The sequence below is a fragment of the Symphodus melops genome (genome assembly GCF_947650265.1).
Source record: "Symphodus melops genome assembly, chromosome: 4".
In the NCBI taxonomy this organism is placed as follows: domain Eukaryota; kingdom Metazoa; phylum Chordata; class Actinopteri; order Labriformes; family Labridae; genus Symphodus; species Symphodus melops.
In genome coordinates this window covers 1307364-1332876 of record NC_136694.1, presented here as the reverse complement: position 1 = coordinate 1332876, position 25513 = coordinate 1307364, and the positions used below count along the sequence as shown (strand labels likewise).

General features: G+C 43.1%; 2 protein-coding genes across 2 annotated transcripts in view; one reads left to right on the top strand and one right to left on the bottom strand.

Annotated features, from left to right (window-relative positions):
* Positions 1 to 3287: 3287 nt before the first annotated feature.
* Positions 3288 to 25513, bottom strand: part of LOC306822703 (NACHT, LRR and PYD domains-containing protein 3-like) — a 66970-nt gene continuing 44744 nt past the window's right edge. Inside the window, exons 6-12 of the mRNA XM_079341878.1 lie at positions 15967 to 16143; positions 13146 to 13319; positions 9601 to 9774; positions 8873 to 9049; positions 5109 to 5282; positions 4384 to 4557; positions 3288 to 3610 (exon numbers count right to left, since the gene is read on the bottom strand). Coding sequence (XP_079198004.1) covers positions 3592 to 3610; positions 4384 to 4557; positions 5109 to 5282; positions 8873 to 9049; positions 9601 to 9774; positions 13146 to 13319; positions 15967 to 16143 — 1069 coding nt within the window. The 3' untranslated portion in view covers positions 3288 to 3591. The remainder of the gene's footprint in view (positions 3611 to 4383; positions 4558 to 5108; positions 5283 to 8872; positions 9050 to 9600; positions 9775 to 13145; positions 13320 to 15966; positions 16144 to 25513) is intronic.
* On the top strand, positions 23165 to 24742 carry LOC306823031 (craniofacial development protein 2-like; the record flags this gene model as incomplete). Its single annotated transcript, XM_079342396.1, has 3 exons — positions 23165 to 23201; positions 23257 to 23369; positions 23510 to 24742. 3 exons carry the CDS (start codon positions 23165 to 23167, stop codon positions 24740 to 24742), a joined length of 1383 nt encoding a protein of 460 aa, XP_079198522.1.

The window sequence follows — 25513 nt, the reverse complement described above, 5'->3', positions numbered from 1 at the left end:
AGTCCTGGCATGAGTCCTATGCTCTCCTTTATGGGTCTAAATCCCACTGTCTCAGTGTGGTGAGTTTGTAACTCTCCCAAGCTTGGGTATAAGTTTAATTATTCCACTACGGGGCTCCCACGTAAGGAGACTCCTCTTGTGGGTGCCATGGGTGATTTTCTCCCTGACCTTTGTTGGCCTGACGGATCATCACTCCCTACTTCCCTCAAGGGACTTTCATGCTCTTCTAGCTTCGGGGGCGCATAACCCCCTCCAACAATGGAGCTCGCAAATGCTTTACAATTTACGACGTCCTGGGCTGTTCTGCAGAGTAAGTAAACAGGTCCTTGTCTCCCATTACTCATAGCTATGAGTTGAGTCATTGAATCATACCCGTTCATATTCCATACTCCACAGCCCATCAGCCCTAGCATGATTGGGACGTCAATTTGAATACCATCTCTGATGGTTCTATATATACGCCCTAATCTGTTCCTATTTGTCTTCCTATTATCTGAGGGGCCCGGTGGGCACCAAATAGCATGAATTACTCTTTCAAAGTCTGGTTCTCTCCGCTCATGGGGCTCTGTGGCCTGCTCATGAAGAGTAAATTCAGGTAGGGGAAGCCTCCCCAAACCAGCTGCTTCCTCCCTATTTACTTTAGTGGATCAGGGCCATCAATCCTCTATTGCTCTAGCCAAACCTAAAGGGCGGCAGTAGCTCAGTCTGTAGGGACTTGGGTTGGGAACCGGAGGGTCGCCGGTTCAAGTCCGGAAACTGGTCTGGTAGCTGGAGAGGTGCCAGTCCACTTCCTGAGCACTGCCGAGGTGCCCCTGAGCAAGGCACCAAACCCCAAAAACTGCTCTGGGGCGCTCTCTGTGGGCAGCCCCCCCACTCTGAGACCTCTCCATTAATGCAGAGTGAAAACCGAATTTCCCCTCGCGGGATTAATAAAGTATATAAAAAAAAAAAACCTGCCCCATGGTTGAGCATGGGATTAGCTGAGTATATCATCACTGTATCGGGGGAAGGGGCCTGTATACTTGCAGCATCGCCTCTGCATATCCAGAGGTTGTTTGTTACTTTTCACAAAGTCCTAACCCCAGAGAATTACGAGCCACAGCCTGCATCTCCTTCTCCTTCTCAAATGCTTGTTGGTTACTAACCTCAAACACTGACATTTTAGTGTGGTGTATTTATCAGTATGTGCGAATGCGTGGAATTTTTTTCGGTCTAATCATCTAGTTTTCAATTCTCTCAGTGGTTGTGCAGGCCTATCAGGTTCCTTTACTAACTAGATTTTCGACTCTGTAGCTGCTAGAGGGACCTGTTTTAAGTCACTTAATTTTATTCCTGGTTAAAACTTCCTTGTTTTATAATACTAGGTTTTCATGAACTTTTAACAGCGTCCCATCTGGGGTGCCATGTTGTGAGAGCGCGGGGATCTTGGCTAAGCAGTTGGCATTTTTAGGAATTATTTTAATATCCTAGTTTGTTGCTCTTATTTACTACTTGACCTTGAAACCTCGACCCTGTCTCACTTTGATTGCTTGGTCTGGGCCGAGTGTGAATCTCGTCAAGAGGACCAATAACTGCCTTTCATAAAGATATCGCTGCTGCCTTGAACTAGAACATCACTATTGGTTATTAGGAGCGGTTAAAGAAATACACAGTTTTCAGTTTACCTTTAAAGTTATTGAGTTATTACAGTTTTGAAGTCATTCCCCTCTATGGTCAGATCATAGGCTGTTAATACTGGAAAGGCCTCTTTCGCAGCCAATACCTGGAGGGGACTCTCCTTGGGTCTCTCACACCCTAGTGGGTCCTAACCACTTTAAAGCGGAGTGTCCCTCCCCAGTCTATGCTTCCCTCTCTGGTATTGGAACAATGGGGACAAAAAGCTTCTTACCTTAGTCTTCTATCCCTTTGGTCCGTCGTGGTCCAACAAGAGGAAAATATAAGATCTAAAAGGAAAAGGGTTTTTGTTGGAAAGTCCTTACAATGGAAGGTTTCCTTTTATTTTATAATAACACAATTGATTAAATACAGAGATTACAAAATAATACAAATCCTACAAAAGAGTGCTATTCTCACAGTGAGTGACTAGAGCTAAATAAAAGAGAATATAAGTCAGTTGATCACAGGTGCAGAACAAAAGTCAAGTCCCAAAAAGGAAGACTGACCCAGAGAGAAGCTTGTGCTTCCCTCCTTTATACTCTGGTTGACTCTACATTTACATCATGAAAATTTCAATATACATTTTGGGCTACGTCAAAATAATGTAGCAAAAACAAGACATATATGGTTATATGTGTGTTTCTCATGCAGCTGTAGGACACTCCCTTATCTCTAAAAGGACACTTGTACGCACCCCACTATGTGAGCAGTCCAGTACCCCCAATAAGATTTACAGCCTGCACTCCCACAAGCGGTTTTATGACAGCCAACTATTCTAAAACATAATAATATGACACTCCTTACAATGTTATAAGTACACATTATGCATGTACCACATATCACATTTTTATGATAAGGTTTATAAAAGTAAAAGATGACTATTGTGATTAGCTAAATTCAGCCTGAACTCAGCTTGAGTGAAAATTCCCCTGTTTCAGTGTGGTGTGGTGAGGTGAATCATCTGGGATCTTTCAACAGTGTTAAGGATGGTCCCAAAGCTCTTATACTGAAAGAAGGAGAGAGGAGGGAGATCTGAGGAGAGAGCTGACTTTACCCAAGTCTTTTTACTGACAGACAATATCTCTGTGCATCTCTGCTGGGAGGGACTAAGACACAAGTGGAGGACACTTGGATGCAATGAAGGGAACTGAGATGTACCCATAGACTCTTCTAGCTGCTGGAGGAATTGTGGCTCACAGGAAGCAAATCACTACCACCTGTTCTGTCCTAAAAAACACAGCTTCTGCTTTGAGATCCACAGAGAACCAACAGATGTCTTTAAAGTCAGATGTTACCCAGGAATGGGAACAAGTCTTCCTTGCTAACTTGCATTCATCCACTAAACCAAATACTCATTTGGAAGCCTGAGCATTGCTGGCAGAAAGGCCATAACAAAGAAATGTTCCTCCACCAGTGGAAGACTACAACCATGTAGTTCATGGAATCTATTCAATGACACAGATCACTTGTTCTCTGAAGCTTCACAAAAACTCATTTGAGGATCTCTGGATAAAATGAAAATCCTATATCTCCCCTAAACTCCCATCTTTTCTTTCAACTGCTTTTCCTTTAGTTATGAACCCCTGTATACTTTGTTTTGTTGTTTTTCTTTTCAGTGGGAGATCACCTCATCTCTTACATCGGATTTATTTTGTTCTGTGTTAAAGCACAAAAACATAAAAGGAGGAATCACTCTATTGTTTAAGCACAAATGACTGTACTGTACAAATGTCTCTGAATATGTGTGATTACAAATACAATTTAACAAAAAGAAATATGACTGAAAGGAAGTGTGAGCTGATTCCTCTGTCAGTCCCTGATGGATGAAGCTCTCCTCAGCTTGCAGAGCTTCTCCGCACACAAGATGGTGGAGGTTCCTCCTCTGTGGATCATCAGCTGCTCCTCTCTGCTCCACCAGAATCCTGATCACTCACATTATGACAGAGACCACCAGCTAATGAGAGAAGAAGAGAGATGACAGAAATCATTTTCATCAGCTGGGAGTCATCAGATTCCCCCACAGCGCTGTAACTAAGCTCCGCCCCCACTCCACCTTTGGACTTTAACACTGAACGGTTTCATGTTGGTGTCTGAGTGTGAGTTTACACTGAGTTATGAGAGCTTCACGTCCACACACACTCAGACACACACAGCGTCGTTCTGTCCTACCAGCTCTGACAGCCGACTGTTCTCCTCTCCACTTTAAAGAGTCAGAGCAACACATTCAGTTCAGAGAAGAAACAGGACTTATTATAGTCAGGTCAAAGGTCAACTAACCATGGGAAGAAAATAGAAGAAGCCGTAGTTTGGACATGAATCCTCTCTGATGTTTCTTTGTTTCTGTCAGTTGTCCGTCCTGCATTTGTTCCTGCAGCTGTGTAACTTTAGTCTTTGAGCCTGTTTGTCTTCAACTTCTACATATTATTCATATCGTTTGTTCACAGTCTGTGAGATATGGTGATAGGTTATATGAAGATAGCTCCGCCCCTTTTATGAAACTCTGGGTTTACTTCTCAGGTTGATAAGCAGCTTCATGTGACTGTTCAGCACCATCTCTTCTGTCAGGGTTAGTGAAGCCAGATCACAGAAAACAAACCCTGGGTATGTTGAACTCTCTTTGTAGTAGAGAACCAAGAAAAGGATTTCTCCAACAACAAACAACAAGAATGTAAATATATGTATGAGCTGATATGTGGAGGCTTTACTAAAGAACACTGAGAGACTGACCTCAGAGTCTCCAGTCCATAGTTTGGATTCTTCTGAAGATCACACAGCAGCTTCACGTCTGAATCCTGCAGCTTGTTGTCACTCAGGTGTAGCTCTCTGAGATGGGAGGGGTTGGACTTCAGAGCTGAGGCCAGAGATGAACAGCTGATCTCTGTCAACCTGCACCAACTCAATCTGAATAAATAATAAAAGAAGAATAAAAATAATGTGTAATCCAGTCACATGTGTTCAGGTTGTGATGAGTATCTCAACATCACTTTGTCCTGATGAATCAAGTTTTCTCTAAATGATTAGAGGATCATTTCTGATTGTGTATTCACTAAATCTAAATCCTCCAAATGTCAGCTCAACATTCATCCAGCTGTTCATGTGCACAGATGAAGAACAGGCTGCTGATCTCAGTCAGCTCTGTGATCTTACTACATTTATCAAATCACACATTATTCAATCACAAGTCTTCATGATTTCACTTCTTAACAGAACCAGAGGAAACCAGAGGCTTCATGTGCACCTTGTTCAACTTTACTTCACAGAGTCACAAAAACATTTTCACATCAAATCTCTAAATTATTCAGAAACTTCAAGAATAAGAAATCTCCTAATTCATTAAATATCCAGAGATTTAAATTCAGACAAATACTGAAAATATATAAATCCTGACATGTGCAATAATGGAGGATGTGGATTGAAGTGATTCAAATGAATGACACAGTCAGTGATCTGACCTCAGAGTCTCCAGTCTGCAGTTTGGACTCTGCAGATAATCACACAGCAGCTTCACTCCTGAATCCTGCAGTTTGTTCTCACTCAGGTCCAGCTCTCTGAGATGGGAGGGGTTGGACTTCAGAGCTGAGGCCAGAGAAGAACAGCTGATCTCTGACAAACTGCACCAACTCAGTCTGAATAAAGAATAAAAGAAGTAAATGTAGATGACAGTGAGCTTTATACATGAATGTGTGATGTTGTCCACATGAACACACTGATGTGATCATCATCTGTTCATTCACACATTGAAGACTTCATAGTGATTCATTCATGTTTTTGTACTTCCTGATCATTCTTAGATTGAAATGTACAATATGTTGAATTTTATTAGAATCTTTACATTTAAATATCTGAATTCATTTCAAATGGACTAAACCCATGTTATATATCCAGTGTTTCATGGTTTACAGCTTTGAGGAGGGAGGACTTAAGTTTGAATTTTGACAATAACAGTCAACAATGAAGTCTTGAAGCATTGTGATGCTAAAGTGTTTGTTCAGCATGCTGGTAACTGTAAGAGTGGACTGAATCTATTTGATATTAATATGAGGCTGTGATAGAGCTGTCACCTTTCTCTCCTCCTTTCTTCTCTGAGGGAGAAACTCTTCATCCTTACATTTGGACTTTAGGAGCTCTCTTAAGGACTGACATGCTTTGTGAATAACCTTGATCTTTACCAGGATCTAGTCTTTAATCTAAGTAGAAATGTAGCTGCAGCGTGTTCCAGCTCCAGCTGTCTGCCACTGTGGCTGAAACTTCTCTTCTCCCTTCTGTTGTCCTCGTGCCCTGCTGTCACTCTCCACTCTTCTCAGGACTTTTTTCATTTCAATCTTGATTTGAACCCGTCTGTTGTCGGGATCTGATGCTTTTAAACCCTTGAACCAAAAGTCTTTTTCATGACAGAAAGCCTGGGCTAAAATCTGTGTGCCAGTGCACAATTCAAGTGTAGCGAGCGCTCACAGGAGTGACAGCAGTGAAGCTGTCGGGTACGTTGACAACACGTCCAACTTATTAAAGCAGTCAAAAAGATAGCACGCCAACGTGAATATCACTGCAAGCAGGAACAAAGAGAGTGTGGAGCAAAGCCAAGTCTCCTTTGCATTTAAACAGCCTCTTGATCATAATTCTGAACGGGCCAAAGACATAACAAACACCACTGCTGTTTTTATTACAGTGCATTACATGCAGAATGGGACTTTGTGTTTTTACAGCTTCTTATATTGACAGAGGGAAATATGAATAGTTGTGAGATGAAACTGTCCCAGCTTTATTTTGTGCTCTAAAAAGTGCTGACTTCATAAACAGAAAGGTGTCAGTGTTTGTCTCTGTCATTTAAAACACATCTTTTTATATATACTATAGGCTATATGGATGATTTTATTTCATTCATTTCTTTTATTGATTGGAGACTCTTTTGGTTATAAGTATATTTGATTTGATGTTATTTTTGAATGTTTCATTTAAAATGTCATGAAAAAGAAACCTGAGCAGGTGAAGTCTGAACTGTCCATGCTGAACTTAAGACAATGTGTAAAAGGGAAGTTGTAAATGTTCCTGATAAAGAAAAAGAAAGTGTTGCATCAGGTCCCTTACTGGACCCAAAATGTACCCAACCCAATCTTCAGAACTGAGAACCGTACCCAACCCAAATGTTTGTGTAGCGTTACAGCCCGAGTAGAGACACAGCTGATAGTAAAATCATTTCATCAAGTTCTCAACAAATCAAAATGTGAACCATGTTTGAACAGCATCCCCCCCTTTTTAAAAGCAGGAATAAGACGGGGGTCCTTCATGTTGTAGCTCATCTCTTTTTATGCCTGATTATTTGATGTTTCTGTAAAAGTCTGACAGAGTTGACTCAAATCTGGGACACAACTTTAAAGAGCATATTGCAGCTAAAAAAAGTGTAAATTAACACTTCATTTTGTCAGATAAGGGCTATAGAATAAGTACATCAATTTTCTGTATATTCTTCAACACATAAGTGCTCTAATTTAGAGGAGAAAGTGGCTGTTTTTAGCGTAGCTGTTTGGAACAACCTTTTTTTCAACAACGCATCACATGACGTACCATAAGGGAGTCGTGTTCTGTTACTCTGCTTTGATCGGCTTTATGTGTATGAATGAATGAATGAAGCCTTTATTGCCCCTGGGGGAACTTGTCTTGCACCGAGAGCATAAAACACTTTACAAACAAACGTTTAGAAGGCAGCACAAAAGAATTAAAGCACAAAAAACAGGCTAAAACATGATTAAAGAGGCGTAATGATACGTGGTAGTGAGTGAGAACAGACAGGATGCCTCCCTGCAATAGTTTGTAATTTGCGTGGCGCACATTCAGGTGCACAGTGTAAGTGGCTTGATTATTCATAGTGTGTTTTGGTGAATTATTCCCACAACCTCAGAAACGATCGAACAGACACGTTGAATATTTCGGACATCAGACACAAACGCGTTTCCTTATTAATGATTTAAATCTCTGGTGTTTAACATCAAATATTATGAACTTTTTGTAGTACCCTAATATATGTGCACGCATTAAACTGTGGAGTGTGTGCGCTGTTGTGCATGTTTGTGTGGATTACGTGCGCTGTGAACTCACGTCAGGAGAATCCTGCACCATACACTGTATTTTCTATAACAACGTGAGCACTGGGCTGCATCAGGATTAAACAATAAAGACAAAGTGCTGCATTAGCACAGGCCGTGTAATCGAGTTCCATGTCTCTCTCTCTCTCTCTCTCACGCACAGCACGGCACCGTAATACGTTGTACAGATTTGCCGTTTTTACGAGCAGCTCCCATACAATGTAAAGGTGAATGATCGGCACTTGCACCTTCTACAAATTGTTTTTTAATTGATTGAATGTGATTACAAACTTTACATATGCTGATGTGAACACAGCACTCGCCCATATATGGCGAGCTGACACCTGTCACTCAGCAGGACGCCTGCTCCGGGTCTCTCCTCACACCACAGCTTCTCTCCTGAGGCCGTTATTCCTCTAATCCTGCCTGTTTCTGCTCTCTATCACATCTAACAGGTTCATAATAATAAGCCAGCAGATCATTATAAGTAAAGGAATACATGTTTTCTTCCTCTTTATTGATGGGAGTGACACTCGGATCCATGTTTATCAATGTTAAACAGATGGAGATTCAGCAGGACTCCCTTATGTTACGTCACAGCCGAATGCGGAAGTAAAAAGCAAAGACTAAAACGTCTCCAGGAGACCCTGTGGGTTATTAATTTCTGAATTTCTTTTAAAACAGTATTGTTAACGTATTTTCCTATGATTAGTTAAGTTTTGTCTTTAACCTGCAATATGCTCTTTAACAGGTCCAAATGTTCCTAAAAACAACATTTTAAAGTGTCGATGACTATAATAGTATTTTACACCTTTAGTATCAGAAGGTTTTATAGTTTGAAGTGTTTGACTCTTTTTTCAATAGTTTAAAGGTTTAAATGGTTTTCTGCCATCGGGCAGGTTTAGACATGAAACAAAGAAATCAGAACCAACATTTGGGATTTCAAATTGGTTTCATTAAAAAAATCTTTTAAAGGGATTTTCATTAAAAAAGGAATGAGTTCATTTGTAAGTGGTATTTTTAAGTTTGTTTGTCTGAGACATGATGTTTCCCAATTCTCAAGAATGGGTGAAATTCAAACACAGTCAACACAGTTTCTATTATATTCATATCTATATTACAGTCAGTGATCTGACCTCAGAGTCTCCAGTCTGCAGTTTGGACTCTGCAGATAATCACTCAGCAGCTTCACTCCTGAATCCTGCAGGTTCTTGTTGTGAGTCAGGTCCAGCTCTCTGAGATGGGAGGGGTTGGACTTCAGAGCTGAGACCAGAGAAGAACAGCTGATCTCTGTCAACCTGCAGCTCTCCAATCTGAATAAAGAATAAAAGAAGAATAAATATAATGTGTAATCCAGTCACGTGTGTTCAGCTTGTGATGAGTATCTCAACATCACTTTGTCCGGATGAATCAAGTTTTCTCTAAATGATTAGAGGATCATTTCTGATTGTGTATTCACTAAATCTAAATCCTCCAAATGTCAGCTCAACATTCATCCAGCTGTTCATGTGCACAGATGAAGAACAGGCTGCTGATCTCAGTCAGCTCTGTGATGTTACTACATTTATCAAATCACACATTATTCAATCACAAGTCTTCATGATTTCACTTCTTAACAGAACCAGAGGAAACCAGAGGCTTCATGTGCACCTTGTTCAACTTTACTTCACAGAGTCACACAAACATTTTCACATCAAATCTCTAAATTATTCAGAAACTTCAAGAATAAGAAATCTCCTAAATCATTAAATATCCAGAGATTTAAATTCAGACAAATACTGAAAATATATAAATCCTGAAATGTGCAACAATGGAGGATGTGGATTGAAATGATTCAAATGAATGACACAGTCAGTGATCTGACCTCAGAGTCTCCAGTCTGCAGTTTGGACTCTGCAGATAATCACACAGCAGCTCCACTCCTGAATCCTGCAGCTTGTTGTCACTCAGGTCCAGCTGTCTGAGATGAGAGGGGTTGAACTTCAGAGCTGAGGCCAGAGAAGAACAGCTGATCTCTGACAAACTGCAGCCCCACAATCTGAATAAAAAATAAAAGAAGAAAATGTAGATGACAGTGAGCTTTATACATGAATGTGTGATGTTGTCCACATGAACACACTGATGTTATCATCATCTGTTCGTTCCAACATTGAAGGACTTCATAGTGATTCATTCATGTTTTTGTACTTCCTGGTCATTCTTAGATTGAAACGTACAATATGTTGAATTTTATTAGAATCTTTACATTTAAATATCTGAATTCATTTCAAATGGACTAAACCCATGTTATATATCCAGTGTTTCATGGTTTACAGCTTTGAGGAGGGAGGACTTAAGTTTGAATTTTGACAATAACAGTCAACAATGAAGTCTTGAAGCATTGTGATGCTAAAGTGTTTGTTCAGCATGCTGGTAACTGTAAGAGTGGACTGAATCTATTTGATATTAATATGAGGCTGTGATAGAGCTGTCACCTTTCTCTCCTCCTTTCTTCTCTGAGGGAGAAACTCTTCATCCTTACATTTGGACTGTAGGAGCTCTCTTAAGGATTGACATGCTTTGTGAATAACCTTGATCTTTACCAGGATCTAGTCTTTAATCTAAGTAGAAATGTAGCTGCAGCGTGTTCCAGCTCCAGCTGTCTGCCACTGTGGCTGAAACTTCTCTTCTCCCTTCTGTTGTCCTCGTGCCCTGCTGTCACTCTCCACTCTTCTCAGGACTTTTTTCATTTCAATCTGGATTTTAACCCGTCTGTTGTCGGGATCTGATGCTTTTAAACCAGGGGTGTCCAAAGTGCGGCCCGGGGGCCATTTGTTGCCCTTGAGTGGATTTTTTGTGGCCCTTGACTTCAAATCGAAGAATCAGAAGATTTTGGCCGCAGGCCTCATCAGATGGCACATTTCGTTCTTTTTTTCTTTTTCATGTTAGCGAGGGAGACTTCTAAAAGCCTGACAATTCTTTCCAAAAAATTAGAACACAACAGTTTCCCACTGCAACTAGTTATTGTGTATTTACATATTTCTTTGAAGAGGTAAAAATACAAAAAGTTCCTTCCAATATTTATAAAAAACAAACAAAAAAACCCTGTGGCCCGTGACCGATTCTAACGCGACAATTTTGGCCCGCAAGAAAATAAGTTTGGACACCACTGTTTCAAACCCTTGAACCAAAAGTCTTTTTCATGACAGAAAGCCTGGGCTAAAATCTGTGTGCCAGTGCACAATTCAAGTGTAGCGAGCGCTCACAGGAGTGACAGCAGTGAAGCTGTCGGGTACGTTGACAACACGTCCAACTTATTAAAGCAGTCAAAAAGATAGCACGCCAACGTGAACATCACTGCAAGCAGGAACAAAGAGAGTGTGGAGCAAAGCCAAGTCTCCTTTGCATTTAAACAGCCTCTTGATAATAATTCTGAACGGGCCAAAGACATAACAAACACCACTGCTGTTTTTATTACAGTGGATTACATGCAGAATGGGACTTTGTGTTTTTACAGTTTCTTATATTGACAGAGGGAAATATGAATAGTTGTGAGATGAAACTGTCCCAGCTTGATTTTGTGCTCTAAAAAGTGCTGACTTCATAAACAGAAAGGTGTCAGTGTTTGTCTCTGTCATTTAAAACACATCTTTTTATATATACTATAGGCTATATGGATGATTTTATTTCATTCATTTCTTTTATTGATTGGAGACTCTTTTGGTTATAAGTATATTTGATTTGATGTTATTTTTGAATGTTTCATTTAAAATGTCATGAAAAAGAAACCTGAGCAGGTGAAGTCTGAACTGTCCATGCTGAACTTAAGACAATGTGTAAAAGGGAAGTTGTAAATGTTCCTGATAAAGAAAAAGAAAGTGTTGCATCAGGTCCCTTACTGGACCCAAAATGTACCCAACCCAATCTTCAGAACTGAGAACCGTACCCAACCCATATGTTTGTGTAGCGTTACAGGCCGAGTAGAGACACAGCTGATAGTAAAATCATTTCATCAAGTTCTCAACAAATCAAAATGTGAACCATGTTTGAACAGCATCCCCCCCCTTTTTAAAAGCAGGAATAAGACGGGGGTCCTTCATGTTGTAGCTCACCTCTTTTTATGTCTGATTATTTGATGTTTCTGTAAAAGTCTGACAGAGTTGACTCAAATCTGGGACACAACTTTAACAGGTCCAAATGTTCCTAAAAACAACATTTTAAAGTGTCGATGACTATAATAGTATTTTACACCTTTAGTATCAGAAGGTTTTATAGTTTGAAGAGTTTGACTCTTTTTTAAATAGTTTAAAGTTTTAAATGTTTTTCTGCCATCGGGCAGGTTTAGACATGAAACAAAGGAATCAGAACCAACATTTGGGATTTCAAATTAGTTTCATTATAAAAATCTTTTAAAGGGATTTTCATTAAAAAGGAATAAGTTCATTTGTAAGTGGTATTTTTAAGTTTGTTTGTCTGGGACATGATGTTTCCCAATTCTCAAGAATGGGTGAAATTCAAACACAGTCAACACAGTTTCTATTATATTCATATTGTGACGGAGTGCTAGACTGCTCCATCTCCCTCTCTCGCTGCGCGCACCTCTCTCCTCGGCCAGGAGAGAAGTAGCAGCGGGAGCGCATGCACGGCGCTCTCATTGTTTCCCCGGCAGGTCCACACTTACGTGGTTCTGCTCAAACATTTCCCCAAATACAAACTGTGTTCCCCAGTCAAAGACTCTGGTCCTGTAAGTGCATCAGGGGTGCACACTTGATGCCTACGGGGCGATATAAACGGGGTTAGGTAAAGACCACACACACACACACACAATGACTCACCCACAGGATTCTGCTGCCGGTCCCCCGCAAGGCCAAACCGAGGTGTTCCGGTTGATGAATTAAATAGCTTTTAATGACACTTGTGGCCACCAGGTGACACGGAACAAATCATTTGGGGTTGAGGGTTAAATTTATTAAGTGTTTTCTTGTGGGTTGTAACCATTAAGAGGCCAAATGTGGGGTAGTTTGGGTCTGTTGGATTTATATAATTATGTTTTATTAATTTTTGTGGTTATATGGAGTAAACCTGTGCTTTAGGAAAGACGCCCCATTCAATTAATGTTGGTCTGCACGAAGGAGGGGCCATGGGGTATAAAAGCAGAGCACTTCTGCTCTGGAGTAGGAGTTGAAAGTGGAGGTTAATGCTGAAGCTGAAGTTGTCGTGTTGCTGTTTTTCTGTACATTCTTCTAAATACTTTGTTTTTCCTTTGGTTTGTTCACTGTCCGGGATTTGGGCACACATTTTACATGGTTGTATATATTTTTGTTTGGTGAATAAAAATCCACCAACGGAAGTTTTCCTGACTGAGCCATCATCTTTTCATTTTTAAAACACGAACCCGAGACATATCTATATTACAGTCAGTGATCTGACCTCAGAGTCTCCAGTCTGCAGTTTGGACTCTGCAGATAATCACACAGCAGCTTCACTCCTGAATCCTGCAGCTTGTTGTCTCTCAGCTGCAGCTCTCTGAGATGGGAGGGGTTGGACTTCAGAGCTGAGGCCAGAGAAGAACAGCTGATCTCTGACAAACTGCAGCCCCTCAATCTGAATAAAGAATAAAAGAAGTAAATGTAGATGACAGTGAGCTTTATACATGAATGTGTGATGTTGTCCACATGAACACACTGATGTGATCATCATCTGTTCATTCACACATTGAAGGACTTCATAGTGATTCATTCATGTTTTTGTACTTCAAGGTTCAAGGTCCAAGGTTCTTTATTGTCAAATATGCTCCATGTTAAACATACAGCACAGATGAAATTGCAATCCCCCCCCCCCCCCCCCCCCCCCCCCGTGCAAACCTGCAGTGCATAAAAGAGCACTAAAAAAACTAGCAATACTATAAAACAAATAACTTAACTAAAGACATTTGGACAACAAATAACGAACAACAGACAATCGACAGACAAGGGCACTTGTGAGTGTTTCACTATGAGGTAGTATGTGGATAAATTACAGTATTAACAATATAAACAGAGTGCAGATTAAATTACGAAGTTAAAAAGTGAGGTAGTGTGCAAATAGTGCAAATAGCATAAACAATACAATAAACAATACAATAAACGGCTGTGCAGAGTTTTTAGGGTGCGTGAATTAGTGGAGCACGCGGGGGGTGGAGGTGGAGGGGGGTGATGCCAGGTCAGACTGTGGCAGGATGAAGGGGGGGGATGGAGGGCAGAGAACTGAGGGCAGAGGGTGGAAGGAGGCGGAGGGGGGATGGAGGCAGGGGCAGGAAAGGGGATGAGTGGACGAATGGGGGCGAGCAGGGAGGGAGTTGAGTCTCCTGACAGCCTGGTGGAATAAACTGTTCTTCCTGATCATTCTTAGATTGAAACGTACAATATGTTGAATTTTATTAGAATCTTTACATTTAAATATCTGAATTCATTTCAAATGAACTAAACCCATGTTAGATATCTTTTTATTGTTGATTACTTACATCACGTCAAATATTTCCAACAGTCATCAGAGTCAGAGAAATATTAGAGATGTAACTGGACGTGTCTTGTCTTGGCGGCAGATTAGAGCTGGGAGATATATCCAGTTTTTAAGATAGATGGATATATATTCAAACATGATACAAGACAATATCTTTAATATGGATATAGTTCATGTTGCATTAAAATATGGTTCTACACGTCTTCTGTAGAGCTGACAGTTCAGCTATTTCTCATCTCACTGTGTCTCTCTTTCTCTCTCTCTCTCTCTCTCTCTCTCTCTCTCTGAGCCTAACTCTAAAAACTCAATGGATAACAAAGCACTGTGTTTATTGAGGACAGCCAGAATAGTAGGTATTTAGCTGACTCTTACTCCCAGCATGCATTGCAACAGCTAACACATAGGTGTGAAGTTTAGGGTGAATAAAAGCAGTCGTCTCCCATTCTTCTCTCTCTTCAAATGCTTCCAGCATCCAGAGACACAAGTCTACTCCTGCTTCACAGCACGCTGCTCTTTCTTTCAATGTTTTGGCGTGCAGGCAACCCGAGGCCTCAATGAATGACAGTGTTCTGAATCCCCAGCTTGCATCATCCATTGAACGCATCTCGACGGAGATTCTCTGAGAGCGTCTTATTCACAGAGCGAATTAAAAACGGTATTTAGAGAGTGTAAAGATCACGTCTGGTTCCATCCTGCAATGAACAGGACAACCACGGAGATCGCCTCGCTCGACAGAGAACACACCGATCCTGCTCATTCTCTGGGAACCGCCGCCGCCATCACAACTCATCTGCACGGAAACAGACTGGAGATCTGATTTCATGGTGGGACCTTTCCCCTCCTCAACCGCAGACAAACGCTTTACAAGTGAGGCTGAATCAGGTCTGAGCAGTGAGCTTTAGAGAGTGTGTTTAATAACTGAGTCATTCATGTGAAGTTGTGAAGATAATATTTGCTTCCTATCTGACCACTGCGTCTCTGGTTTGACGAGTTTAAAAGCTCTTTGTCCGCTGCGTCCCGTGTGTGTTTCTCTGTGAACTCTAGCGTTATATCCTGGTAATATCTTCATGTTCAGGAAGACCAGTGTAAACACTGGCTAACACAAATTCAGCCTCTGGCTTCTAGTGTTCAACTTCATTATTCACAAGTTGTGCACGAGTTTCAGACTGTGATCCAGCCTCTTCAGACCACACCCACACCCACACACACACACACACACACACACACACACACACAGTAGTAAGTAAGCGTGCATGAGCTGAATATTATTAATTGTGAAGGGGTATGTCCTTGATTTTCAAAAGCACATCAATTTAGTTTTGCCAGAATTTAGCACACGTCTTAATTGATTAAGATTTATCTGAATGGCATCAAAAGCAGATTGTAGCTTTTGTATGGCACCTGTTAATGATGAAGCAGAACAGTACAAAATAGTGTCATCTGCATAAAAGGGAAATTTGGCATCATGACATTTTGACACAAAACATTTAAATAATTAGTAAATAAAATGGGACCCAATATGGACCCCGGTGGGAGGGGGCACCATTTTGAGTCCACAAAGGTTTGTAGGATATACCATCAACCTGAACACTTTGTGTTCTGCTGCACAAGTACTTGCTAAACCACATGACAGCTTTTGTTTGTTTGTCTGGGACATGATGTTTCCCAATTCTCAAGAATGGGTGAAATTCAAACACAGTCAACACAGTTTCTATTATATTCATATCTATGTTACAGTCAGTGATCTGACCTCAGAGTCTCCAGTCTGCAGTTTGGACTCTGCAGTCCCTCACACAGCAGCTTCACTGCTGAATCCTTCAGATCGTTGATGATGCTCAGGTCCAGCTCTCTGAGATGGGAGGGGTTGGACTTCAGAGCTGAGGCCACAACGTCACAGTGAGTCTTTGAGAGTCCACAGTCAGAAAGTCTGTAGTGACACATAAAATAGAAAATTAATAGTCATGAAAGAATCGTTGATATTCACGTCTCACATCTGATGATTGAAGTTTGACAGGTCTTAACTTTACACATCAGTGGAATCTCTCACTGACACAAAAAGTCTCCTCACTGCTTTTCAAACCTGCACATTCTTCATCTTTCAATCGTTTACTAAATGTTACAGATGTGTAACCCTGCTGCTAAAACAGCTTAAAAAGAGTTATTAAAAGAGTCATAAACAACATCATTATTGGTTTAGTTCATCAGTTCATGTTGTATTTATTTGATGTAACACACTCGAGCTGGGATTACTAAGTCAGTGAGTTTATTGTTGCAGTTTTGTACGACTAAAATCAACAGTAGTTTTGCAGTGCAGATTGATGTGCAGCAAAGTAAAAGTCTGCAGGACGAGAGCCTCTTTTTTATGAAGCCAGAGTGAGTAAGAGATGGTCACCATGTTGTCACCATGTTAAATGTAGAAGTTGATAAACAGCAGAACTAAGTGATAAAGATGGACAGAGGATAATTCATCAGTTATGAGTGAGAAGAGTTCCTGTAGAAGTCATGAAACTGAGTGAAGTGTGTGTCATCTTAAAAAGCTGCACTTCACATGTCTCAGTCAGCCAGCTGCTCACTTCATTGTGCTCCTTTTTCTGCCTGTTAGCAAACAAGTTATGGCTTTGCAAAGTCATTCAAACCAGTTCATTTGGTGACATCACGTATGAAAAAAACTACCACTGACTGTTTCTCCTGAACATTAACAGAGGAACAGTTTTTAGTGACCAGAGAGGATTTACTTTAGTTTATTAAATTATTACATAGGGCTGGGAAACTAATTTAAAATTATTACAAACCGACTTTCAGAACAATTAATCGATGTCATCTCATCCATGTCAATTATTTCAATTATTTCAGGACAGAGTCACGTGAAGACACGTCCAATCCACGACCTGGAAGTTTGAACACATTTTGTCTTCATGGAAGACGACGTCCAACAAAAACAAGTCAAATGAAAACACTGAAGAAAAAAGTTTCTCTTTTAGAGAAGTTAATTTCTCCTTTAAAACTAAAATGTGTGGTTTTCATTTCAAGAGATGATTTGATTTCAATTCCAAATATTCACTTAATAACCACTCGATAGTTCATCAGATATTCACTCTTTCATTAGACAAATATCCCAGCTTTAATAGTGGAGCACATTTACAGTAGAGACCATGTAAGTGAACTATGATGGAAAAAAACTAAAACTAAATCATCTTTTATTAATCTTAACTGAAGTCAAATGTTTAATAAATGGTGATATTGGTTTGAGGTCATATCACACAGCACTATTAGTACATGACACTGATTTATAATGCTCATCACATCTGGACTTACTTTGCCTTCCTGCAGTTCCTCACAGCTGGAATCAGTCTCTGTCGTCCCAGGTTTGATGTCTTGTACTTGTTCAGGTCCAACTCATCCAGAACCTCCTCGGACATCTGCAGCATGTAGGCCAGAGCAGAGCAGTGGATCTCAGAGAGTTCCTTCTTTGATCTGTTCTCTGACTTCAGGAACTCTTGGATCTCCTGATGGACTGAGAGGTCCTTCATCTCCGTCAGACAGTGGAAGATGTTGATGCTTCTGTCAGGAGACTCATCATAACTGTTCATCTTCTTCAGGTTGTTGATGATTCTCTGGATCATTTCTGGACTGTTGTCTGTCTGACCCAGCAGGCCTCGTAAGAGTCTCTGGTTTGACTCGAGAGAAAGACCATGAAGGAAGCGAACAAACAGGTCCAGGTGACCGTTCTTACTTTGAAGGGAATTCTTCATTGCTTCCTCTAGGAGAACATCAAGAGTTGAATTTACATGTGGTTGTCCCAGAAAAGTCCTCAGTACTGTTGTGTTCCTGTTGGTGAAACAGTGGAACTTGTAGACTGCAGCCAGAAACTCCTGAACGCTCAGATGAACAAAGCAGTAGACTGTTTTCTGGAAGATCACACACTCTGTTTTGAAGATCTCTGTACAAACTCCTGAGTAGACCGAGGCCTCTGTGACATCCAGACCACACCACTCCAGGTCTTCTTGGTAGAACAGGATGTTTCCGTCCTCCAGATGTTCAAACGCCAGCCTCCCCAGCTTCAGAAGAAGTTCCCTGTCGGCCTCCGTCAGCTCATCTGGACTCATCTGATGTCCCTCACCATACTTGTTCTTCTTCCTCTGTGTCTGAACCAGCAGGAAGTGTGAGTACATGTCAGTCAGGGTCTTGGGCAGCTCTCCTCTCTGCTCTGTGCTCATCATGTGCTCCAGAACTGTGGCAGTGATCCAGCAGAAGACCGGGATCAGACACATGATGTGGAGGCTCCTGGAGGTCTGGATGTGTGAGATGATTCTGCTGGACAGATCTTCATCACTGAACCTCCTCCTGAAGTACTCCTCCTTCTGGGCGTCAGTGAAGCCTCGTACTTCGGTTACCCTGTCAACACATGAAGGAGGGATCTGATTGGCTGCTGCAGGTCGAGAAGTGATCCAGATGAGAGCTGAGGGGAGCAGATTCCCCTTGATGAGGTTTGTGAACAGTGTGTTTAACGATGACTTCTGTGTGACAGAAGACAGAACCTCCATGTTTGTGAAGTCCCATGACAGTCTGCTTTCATCCAGGCCATCAAAGATGAACAACAGTTTACAGACAGCGAGCGTCTCTGCTGCCACCTTCTGTAATGTTGGATGGAAAACACGGAGCAGCTCAAGAAGACTGTAGCGCTGATCTCTGATCATGTTCAGCTCCCTGAATGAAAGCAGGATCAGCAGACTGACGTCTTGGTTCTCTGAGCCCTCGGCCCAATCCAGAGTGAACTTCTGCACTGAGAAGGTTTTTCCAACACCAGCCACGCCGTTTGTCAGAACCACTCTGATGGGTTCCTGTTGGTCGGGTTGAGCTCCTGTCTTTGGTTCCTGTTGGTCGGGTTGAGCTCCTGTCTTTGGTTCCTGTTGGTCAGGTTGAGCTCCTGTCATTGGTTCCTGTTGGTCGGGTTGAGCTCCTGTCTTTGGTTCCTGTTGGTCGGGTAAGGCTTTAAAGATGTCCTGGCACTTGATTGGAGTCTCAGGGACGGTCTTCTTTTTAGAGTCTGTCTCCATCTGTCTCACCTCATGTTGGGTGTTCACCTCTTCACTCTGCCCCTCTGTGATGTGGAGCTCAGTGTAGATCCTTTTGAGGGGGGCTCTACTTCCTGTTTCATCACTTCCTTCAGTCACATGTTCACATCTCGTCCTCAGACTGATCTTATGTTGATCTAAAACCTCCTCTTGCTCTAAAATCACATCCATGATCTGATCTGAAGTCAGTCTGAGAGGAAACAGAGAAACACTCACTGAGAGATCAACACAAGAGAAACAGGAAACATGATCTAACACACACACACACACACACACAAACACACACACACAGCTCATATGAATGTGAACTGTGACGTCATTAGAAACTGTCTGTGTTCAGTTGACAGGAGGAAACTGAGAGTACAGAAGTGAAGATATAAAAACTGTGGATAAACACTCACCCTGCTTCACTCTTTACTTCTCTCTTCACTTCTGTCCACAAAATGTCTGAACTCACTGAACACTTTCACTGTCACTGTCCCGCCTCCTCTCATGAGTCTGGATCAGGTGTTGCTCCTCCCTCCTCCAGTTACAGGAAATGAGCTGTGTGTGTGTGTGTGTGTGTGTGTGTGTGTGTGTGTGTGTGTGTGTGTGTGTGTGTGTGTGTGTGTGTGTGTGTGTGTGTGTGTGTGTGTGTGTGTGTGTGTGAAATCTTTTCTCCATCATAAACCACTGACTCGTTTCTCATCATCTCACACATTTTTACAGCTCCCTTAAAGAGAATTGAATTTGACTGTAAAATAAACAGCAATGATAAAAAACACTCAGCTGAATTGTAGCAGCCCTTTTATTATGAGCAGGCTTCATGCAGCCATAGCAAAGTGCTTTCTCTTTTGCAAAGGTTTTTCTCTCATCCAGAGCCTTGGACATGAACTTTGAACAAACATGGAGCTGATGCCTGGAGTCATAGCAGAACAGACATGGGGGCCTTGTGTTTCCTTTGTTTACCTCTTTGCTCTCATTATTTGCAGCTACCTGTGTGCTGACAACATTAGCTCTGTCCCTACTAACATAACTTTGTTTGTTCACAGTGGGTTCTGGGGGATGAGATGAGATGAGATGAGATTCAACTTTATTGTCATTACACATATACAAGTATAGTGCACATCAACGGGATGGCTGTTGAACGTGTCTCCAGCTTCAAGTTCCTGGGGACCCACATCACAGAGGACCTATCCTGGTCCACTAACACCTCCAGTCTGGTGAAGAAGGCTCATCAACGCCTCTTTTTCCTGAGGACACTGAAGAGACACCACCTGTCTTCAGCTGTACTGAGGAACTTCTACCGCTGTGTGATTGAGAGCATCCTAACCAGCAGTGTCACAGTCTGGTACGGAAACTGCTCTGTCACGGACCGTAAGGCGCTACAGCGGGTGGTTAAAACAGCCCAGCGCATCACAAGGTGTCCACTTCCTGCCATCGAGGATGTCCAGAGGAAACGCTGTCTGCGGCGAGCTCACGGCATCCTTAAAGACTCCTCCCACCCTGCCCACAGACTGTTTACCCTCCTGCCCTCCGGTAGGCGCTTCAGAAGCCTCCGGACCAGAACCAGCAGACTGAGGAACAGCTTTTTCCCCAGAGCTGTCTCCCTACTGAACTCTACCCCCCAAACTCTGAACTCTGTCTCTCTCTCAAACTCCGCCCCTCTCTCGAACTCTGCCCCCTCCTGACTCCCCCCCCCACACACATTATTGTATTTTAGTATGTCCATATCACCACTGTAAGTTATTGATCTGTATAATATGTAAATATTCTGTATATTATCTGTACATTAGTATATTAATTTTCTCTGCACCTTAATCTGTATATTTAATACTCTGAATACTTTTATGTGATGAGTGATGGGGTTACAAGCTATTTGGGCTATTTGGGCTTGAAAATCTTCACTCCAGACTCGGACCTGAAGCCTGTGTAGCCATAGATGCTAAAGAACAATAGTGGCGTGGACAAGGATGCTTCCAATTACACCACGCTGGAATCAAGCTTTGGATCTTCTGCTGCACGGAGCCAAAGCCAAGACTGCGTTTTGGATCAAGTTGTGTTTAAAGAAGAGGATTCGCACAATTTACGCACAATGGCCGAGGAACGCAATAAAGTGGGATCGGCAGGAGAAACTGACTCAAAGGAACAAATGGATGGAAAAGAAGTGGATCTAAAGGCCATGGAGTCAAACCGAGTGAGTCAAGAAGCTGAGAAAGCATCATTCTTGTATTTCCGGGGATGAAACTCCCCAGGTGGCGTTGTCAGCCCAGTTAAACTTGTTTTTTGTTCTACACTTTATCGTATGCTCGCCTTGCCACAAATGCATCTTATAGAATAGACTGCATCATTTAGAGACTTTAGAAACAGTATGTGTGAGGGAGCACATAACCTCTGCTAATCTATTGTCAAGAACAAACCCAGATCCAGCTGGAGACAGGACTGTAAACCCTCCACAGGTAGTTCAGCTTCTCTTTTGAACAGTTTGTGAGCTGCAGACGAAGTTAATGTGACACACAAAACACACATGATCCACTTTGTGTGTGTGTTCACCTCTCAGCAGGATCCACTCAATCTGTCTGCTTTGAACTTCTGTTCACTTCTGACATGTGTTCAGTTGCTCTACAGCTGAGAACATCCCATGTGTGATAATTCATGAGGTGAATTTACAAAGTTGAGAAACTGTGTCAAATATAGCTGATAAGAACAAACAGTGAACTCCATCATTCATAATAAACCTCAAAAATACAACCCATAACTTTCAATCAAACACTGTGCGTTGAAGGTGTCAATCAGCTGGTGGCTCCAAACACGCACAAACCACAAGGTGTAAGCTCCACACACTCACAAACAAAAAGGCACAAATAAATCAAATAAAGCACGCTGGATAAAGAATTTAAATTAAAAACATCAAACCTTGTTCACCTTTCCGTCCAGTCGATGATTTGGGAAGGGCGTGGACGACGGCGATTTCCTGTATCTCTGCATACGGAGCAGCTCCAGTGTGTGTGTGTGTGTGTGTGTGTGTTCACTTAGAGAGGTAGATGAAAATTTGCATCACAAAGTAAATCGCCCCGAGCTCTTTCCTCCTTTCTGAAAGGCGTTGTCTCTGTGTTCTCTCGTCCTAGTGTTCTGTTGTTTTTTGTTGGTCAGCAGGCGAACACAGTGAATATTGTTTCATATTTTTAAATAATGCTTTTATTTAATTGTTTGCTGTCATACGTTAAATTCGTTGTCATGGTTAAAACTTTTATTTTTTCATCCTTGTAGTTTTCACGGTGTCACTATCTTCTGTGAAGATTAAAACTATGGTGGACATCAGAATGATTCGTGGACCTTTTTTTGACCAGCAGTTCCACACACACACTGTCCATTGTTTCAAAAAGTCCATCTTAAGATGAAGTTTAGATTTAAATCAGGAGTTCTTCTTGATGCTGATATGCAAATGTGTTGACGTCATCCCTCACTCTCCCTGCCAGCTATGCAAATGTGGTAGAATCCAAGCATGTAGCACTTGAACGCAGCTCTCACCTGTCCCCTCCCCACTCTGCTCATGAATCACACTGTAAAAAAAAACTGTTGTTTTTACAGGTAAACGCTGGCAGCTGTGGTTACCAGAGAATTCCTGTAAAATATACAGCAGCACTGTAGATAACTTCACAGACAAAATATGTAAATTGATTTACAGGGAATGAAATCACAGCTTGTGTGATTTCATTCCCTGTAAATCACAGCTCTCCCCCCTGAACTGCTACCTTATCGTGGTGGGGGAGTTTGAGCACCCGAATGACCCTAGGAGCTATGTTGTCGGGGGCTTTGAGCCCCCAGCAGGGTCACCCAAGGCAAACAGGTCCTAGGTGACGGGTCAGACCAAAAGCAGTTCACAAAACCCCTATGACAGGAAGAAGATCAAGGACCGTGACGTCGCCCGGCATGGCGGAGCCGGGGCCCCACCCTGGAGCCAGGCCTGGGGTTGGGGCCCGCAGGAGAGCGCCTGGTGGCCGGGACTTTGCCCGTGGGGCCCGGCCGGGTTCAGCCCGAAAGGACGACGCAGGCCCGTCCTCCTGTGGACCCACCATCCACAGAGGAAGCCGTAGGGGTCGGGTGCAGTGTGGATCGGGCGGCAGTCGAAGGCGGAGGCCTCGGCGACCCGATCCCCGGACGCAGCTTCTGGCGTTTGGGACGTGGAACGTCACCTCACTGGGGGGGAAGGAGCCTTAGCTTGTGCAGGAGGTTGAGAGGTACCGGCTAGATATAGTCGGGCTCACCTCCACGCACTGCTTGGGCTCTGGAACCCAGCTCCTTGAGAGGGGCTGGACTCTCTACTTCTCTGGAGTTGCCCGCGGTGAGAGGCGGCGGGCTGGTGTGGGCTTGCTCATAGCCCCACAGCTCAGCCGCCAGGTGTTGGAGTTCACCCCGGTGAACGAGAGGGTCGTGTCCCTGCGCCTTCGGGTAGGGGACAGGTCTCTAACAGTCGTTTCGGCCTACGGCCCGAACGGCAGTGTGGAGTACCCGGCCTTCTTGGAGTCCCTGGGAGGGGTGCTGGACAGTGCTCTGACTGGGGACTCCATTGTTCTACTGGGGGACTTCAATGCTCACGTGGGCAGCGACAGTGAGATCTGGAGTGGGGTGATTGGGAGGAACGGCCTCCCTGATCTGAACCAGAGTGGTGTTCTGTTATTGGACTTCTGTGCTAGTCACAGTTTGTCCATAACGAACACCATGTTCGAGCACAGGGATGTTCATAAGTGCACGTGGCACCAGGACTCCCTAGGCCGGAGGTCGATGATAGACTTTGTGGTCGTGTCATCTGACCTCCGGCCGTGTGTCTCGGACACTCGGGTGAAGAGAGGGGCTGAGCTGTCAACTGATCACCACCTGGTGGTGAGTTGGATGCGCTGGCAGGGGAGGAAGCCGGTCAGACTCGGCAGGCCCAAACGTGTAGTGAGGGTCTGCTGGGAACGTCTGGCTGAACCCTCTGTTAGCGAGGTCTTCAACTCCCACCTCCGGACGAGCTTTTCACAGATCCCGGGGGAGGCTGGGTGCATTGAGTCCGAGTGGACCATGTTCTCCACCTCCATTGTCAAAGCAGCTGCTCTGAGCTGTGGTCGCAGGGTCTCTGGTGCCTGTCGTGGCGGCAATCCCCGAACCCGGTGGTGGACACCGGAAGTAAGGGAGGCCGTCAAGCTGAAGAAGGAGTCCTATCGGGCGTTGCTAGCGCATAGGACTCCTGAGGCAGCTGACGGGTACCGGCAGGCCAGGCGTTCTGCAGCCCGGGCGGTCGTGGAGGCAAAAACTCGGGCCTGGGAGGAGTTCGGGGAGGCCATGGAGGAGGACTTCCGGTCGGCCTCGAGGAAATTCTGGCAAACCATCCGTCGCCTCAGGAGGGGGAAGCAGTGCTTCACCAACACTGTTTACAGTGGAGGTGGGGAGCTGCTGACCTCAACTGGGGATGTAGTCGGACGGTTGTGACATGGCCACTACTGTGAGGGAGGTCCCTGTGTGTGTGGGGCTGTGTGTAGGTGTGTGTGTGATCTCCCTGCCTGTGTGCCTGGAGTGAGGACCTCATTAGCTAAGGATACACAGGTGTGTGAAAGGGGCGGAGCAGAGGTGAACAAAGGGAGAGGGGGAAATGTTTGAGGAGGATTTTGTTTGTTTTGGTGAGGAGTGAGCAGAGGAACGGTGTGGCTGAAGAGAGATGGTTTTTTTTACTGGATGAAGATGAGGGAATAGGGGTTTTTGGAAGTCGCGGTGTTTCCTCCTGGACAGGGTTTTTTTGTTGGAGTTGGGAGGACCGGACGTCACAAAAAGAGACCTGATTCAACCCTGGACAATCTCTGAAAGGAAGTAGGCCGCCAGACCGGTGAGTGCCAAACGAATGGTTTTTTTTGTTTCCTTTTTTTTTTGTGGAATATACTTTTTTCCCCTTCCGGATCCTTTTTCAGTGGACTTGAACATTTTTTTCCTTGACTGTTAAAGGAGGACATTATTTGCTTTTCTGTGGCAACGACGTTTGGTTTGTTTTTTGTTAAAAACGGAGTAAAGCCTGTATTTAATTTCCTCCAGTGCTCTTTTGATTTATTTTGGGGAAAGTAAGGTCCTAACCCAGTGACACTTTTGAGTTACAGTAGGTTTTGATTTAATTATGTAACGGTGACCTTAAAAATATTAAGGGGATTGTTATAGATGGTGGCCAGTATGGGGGGCCTACTGTAACTGAGTTAGGGACAGACATTTGTGTTT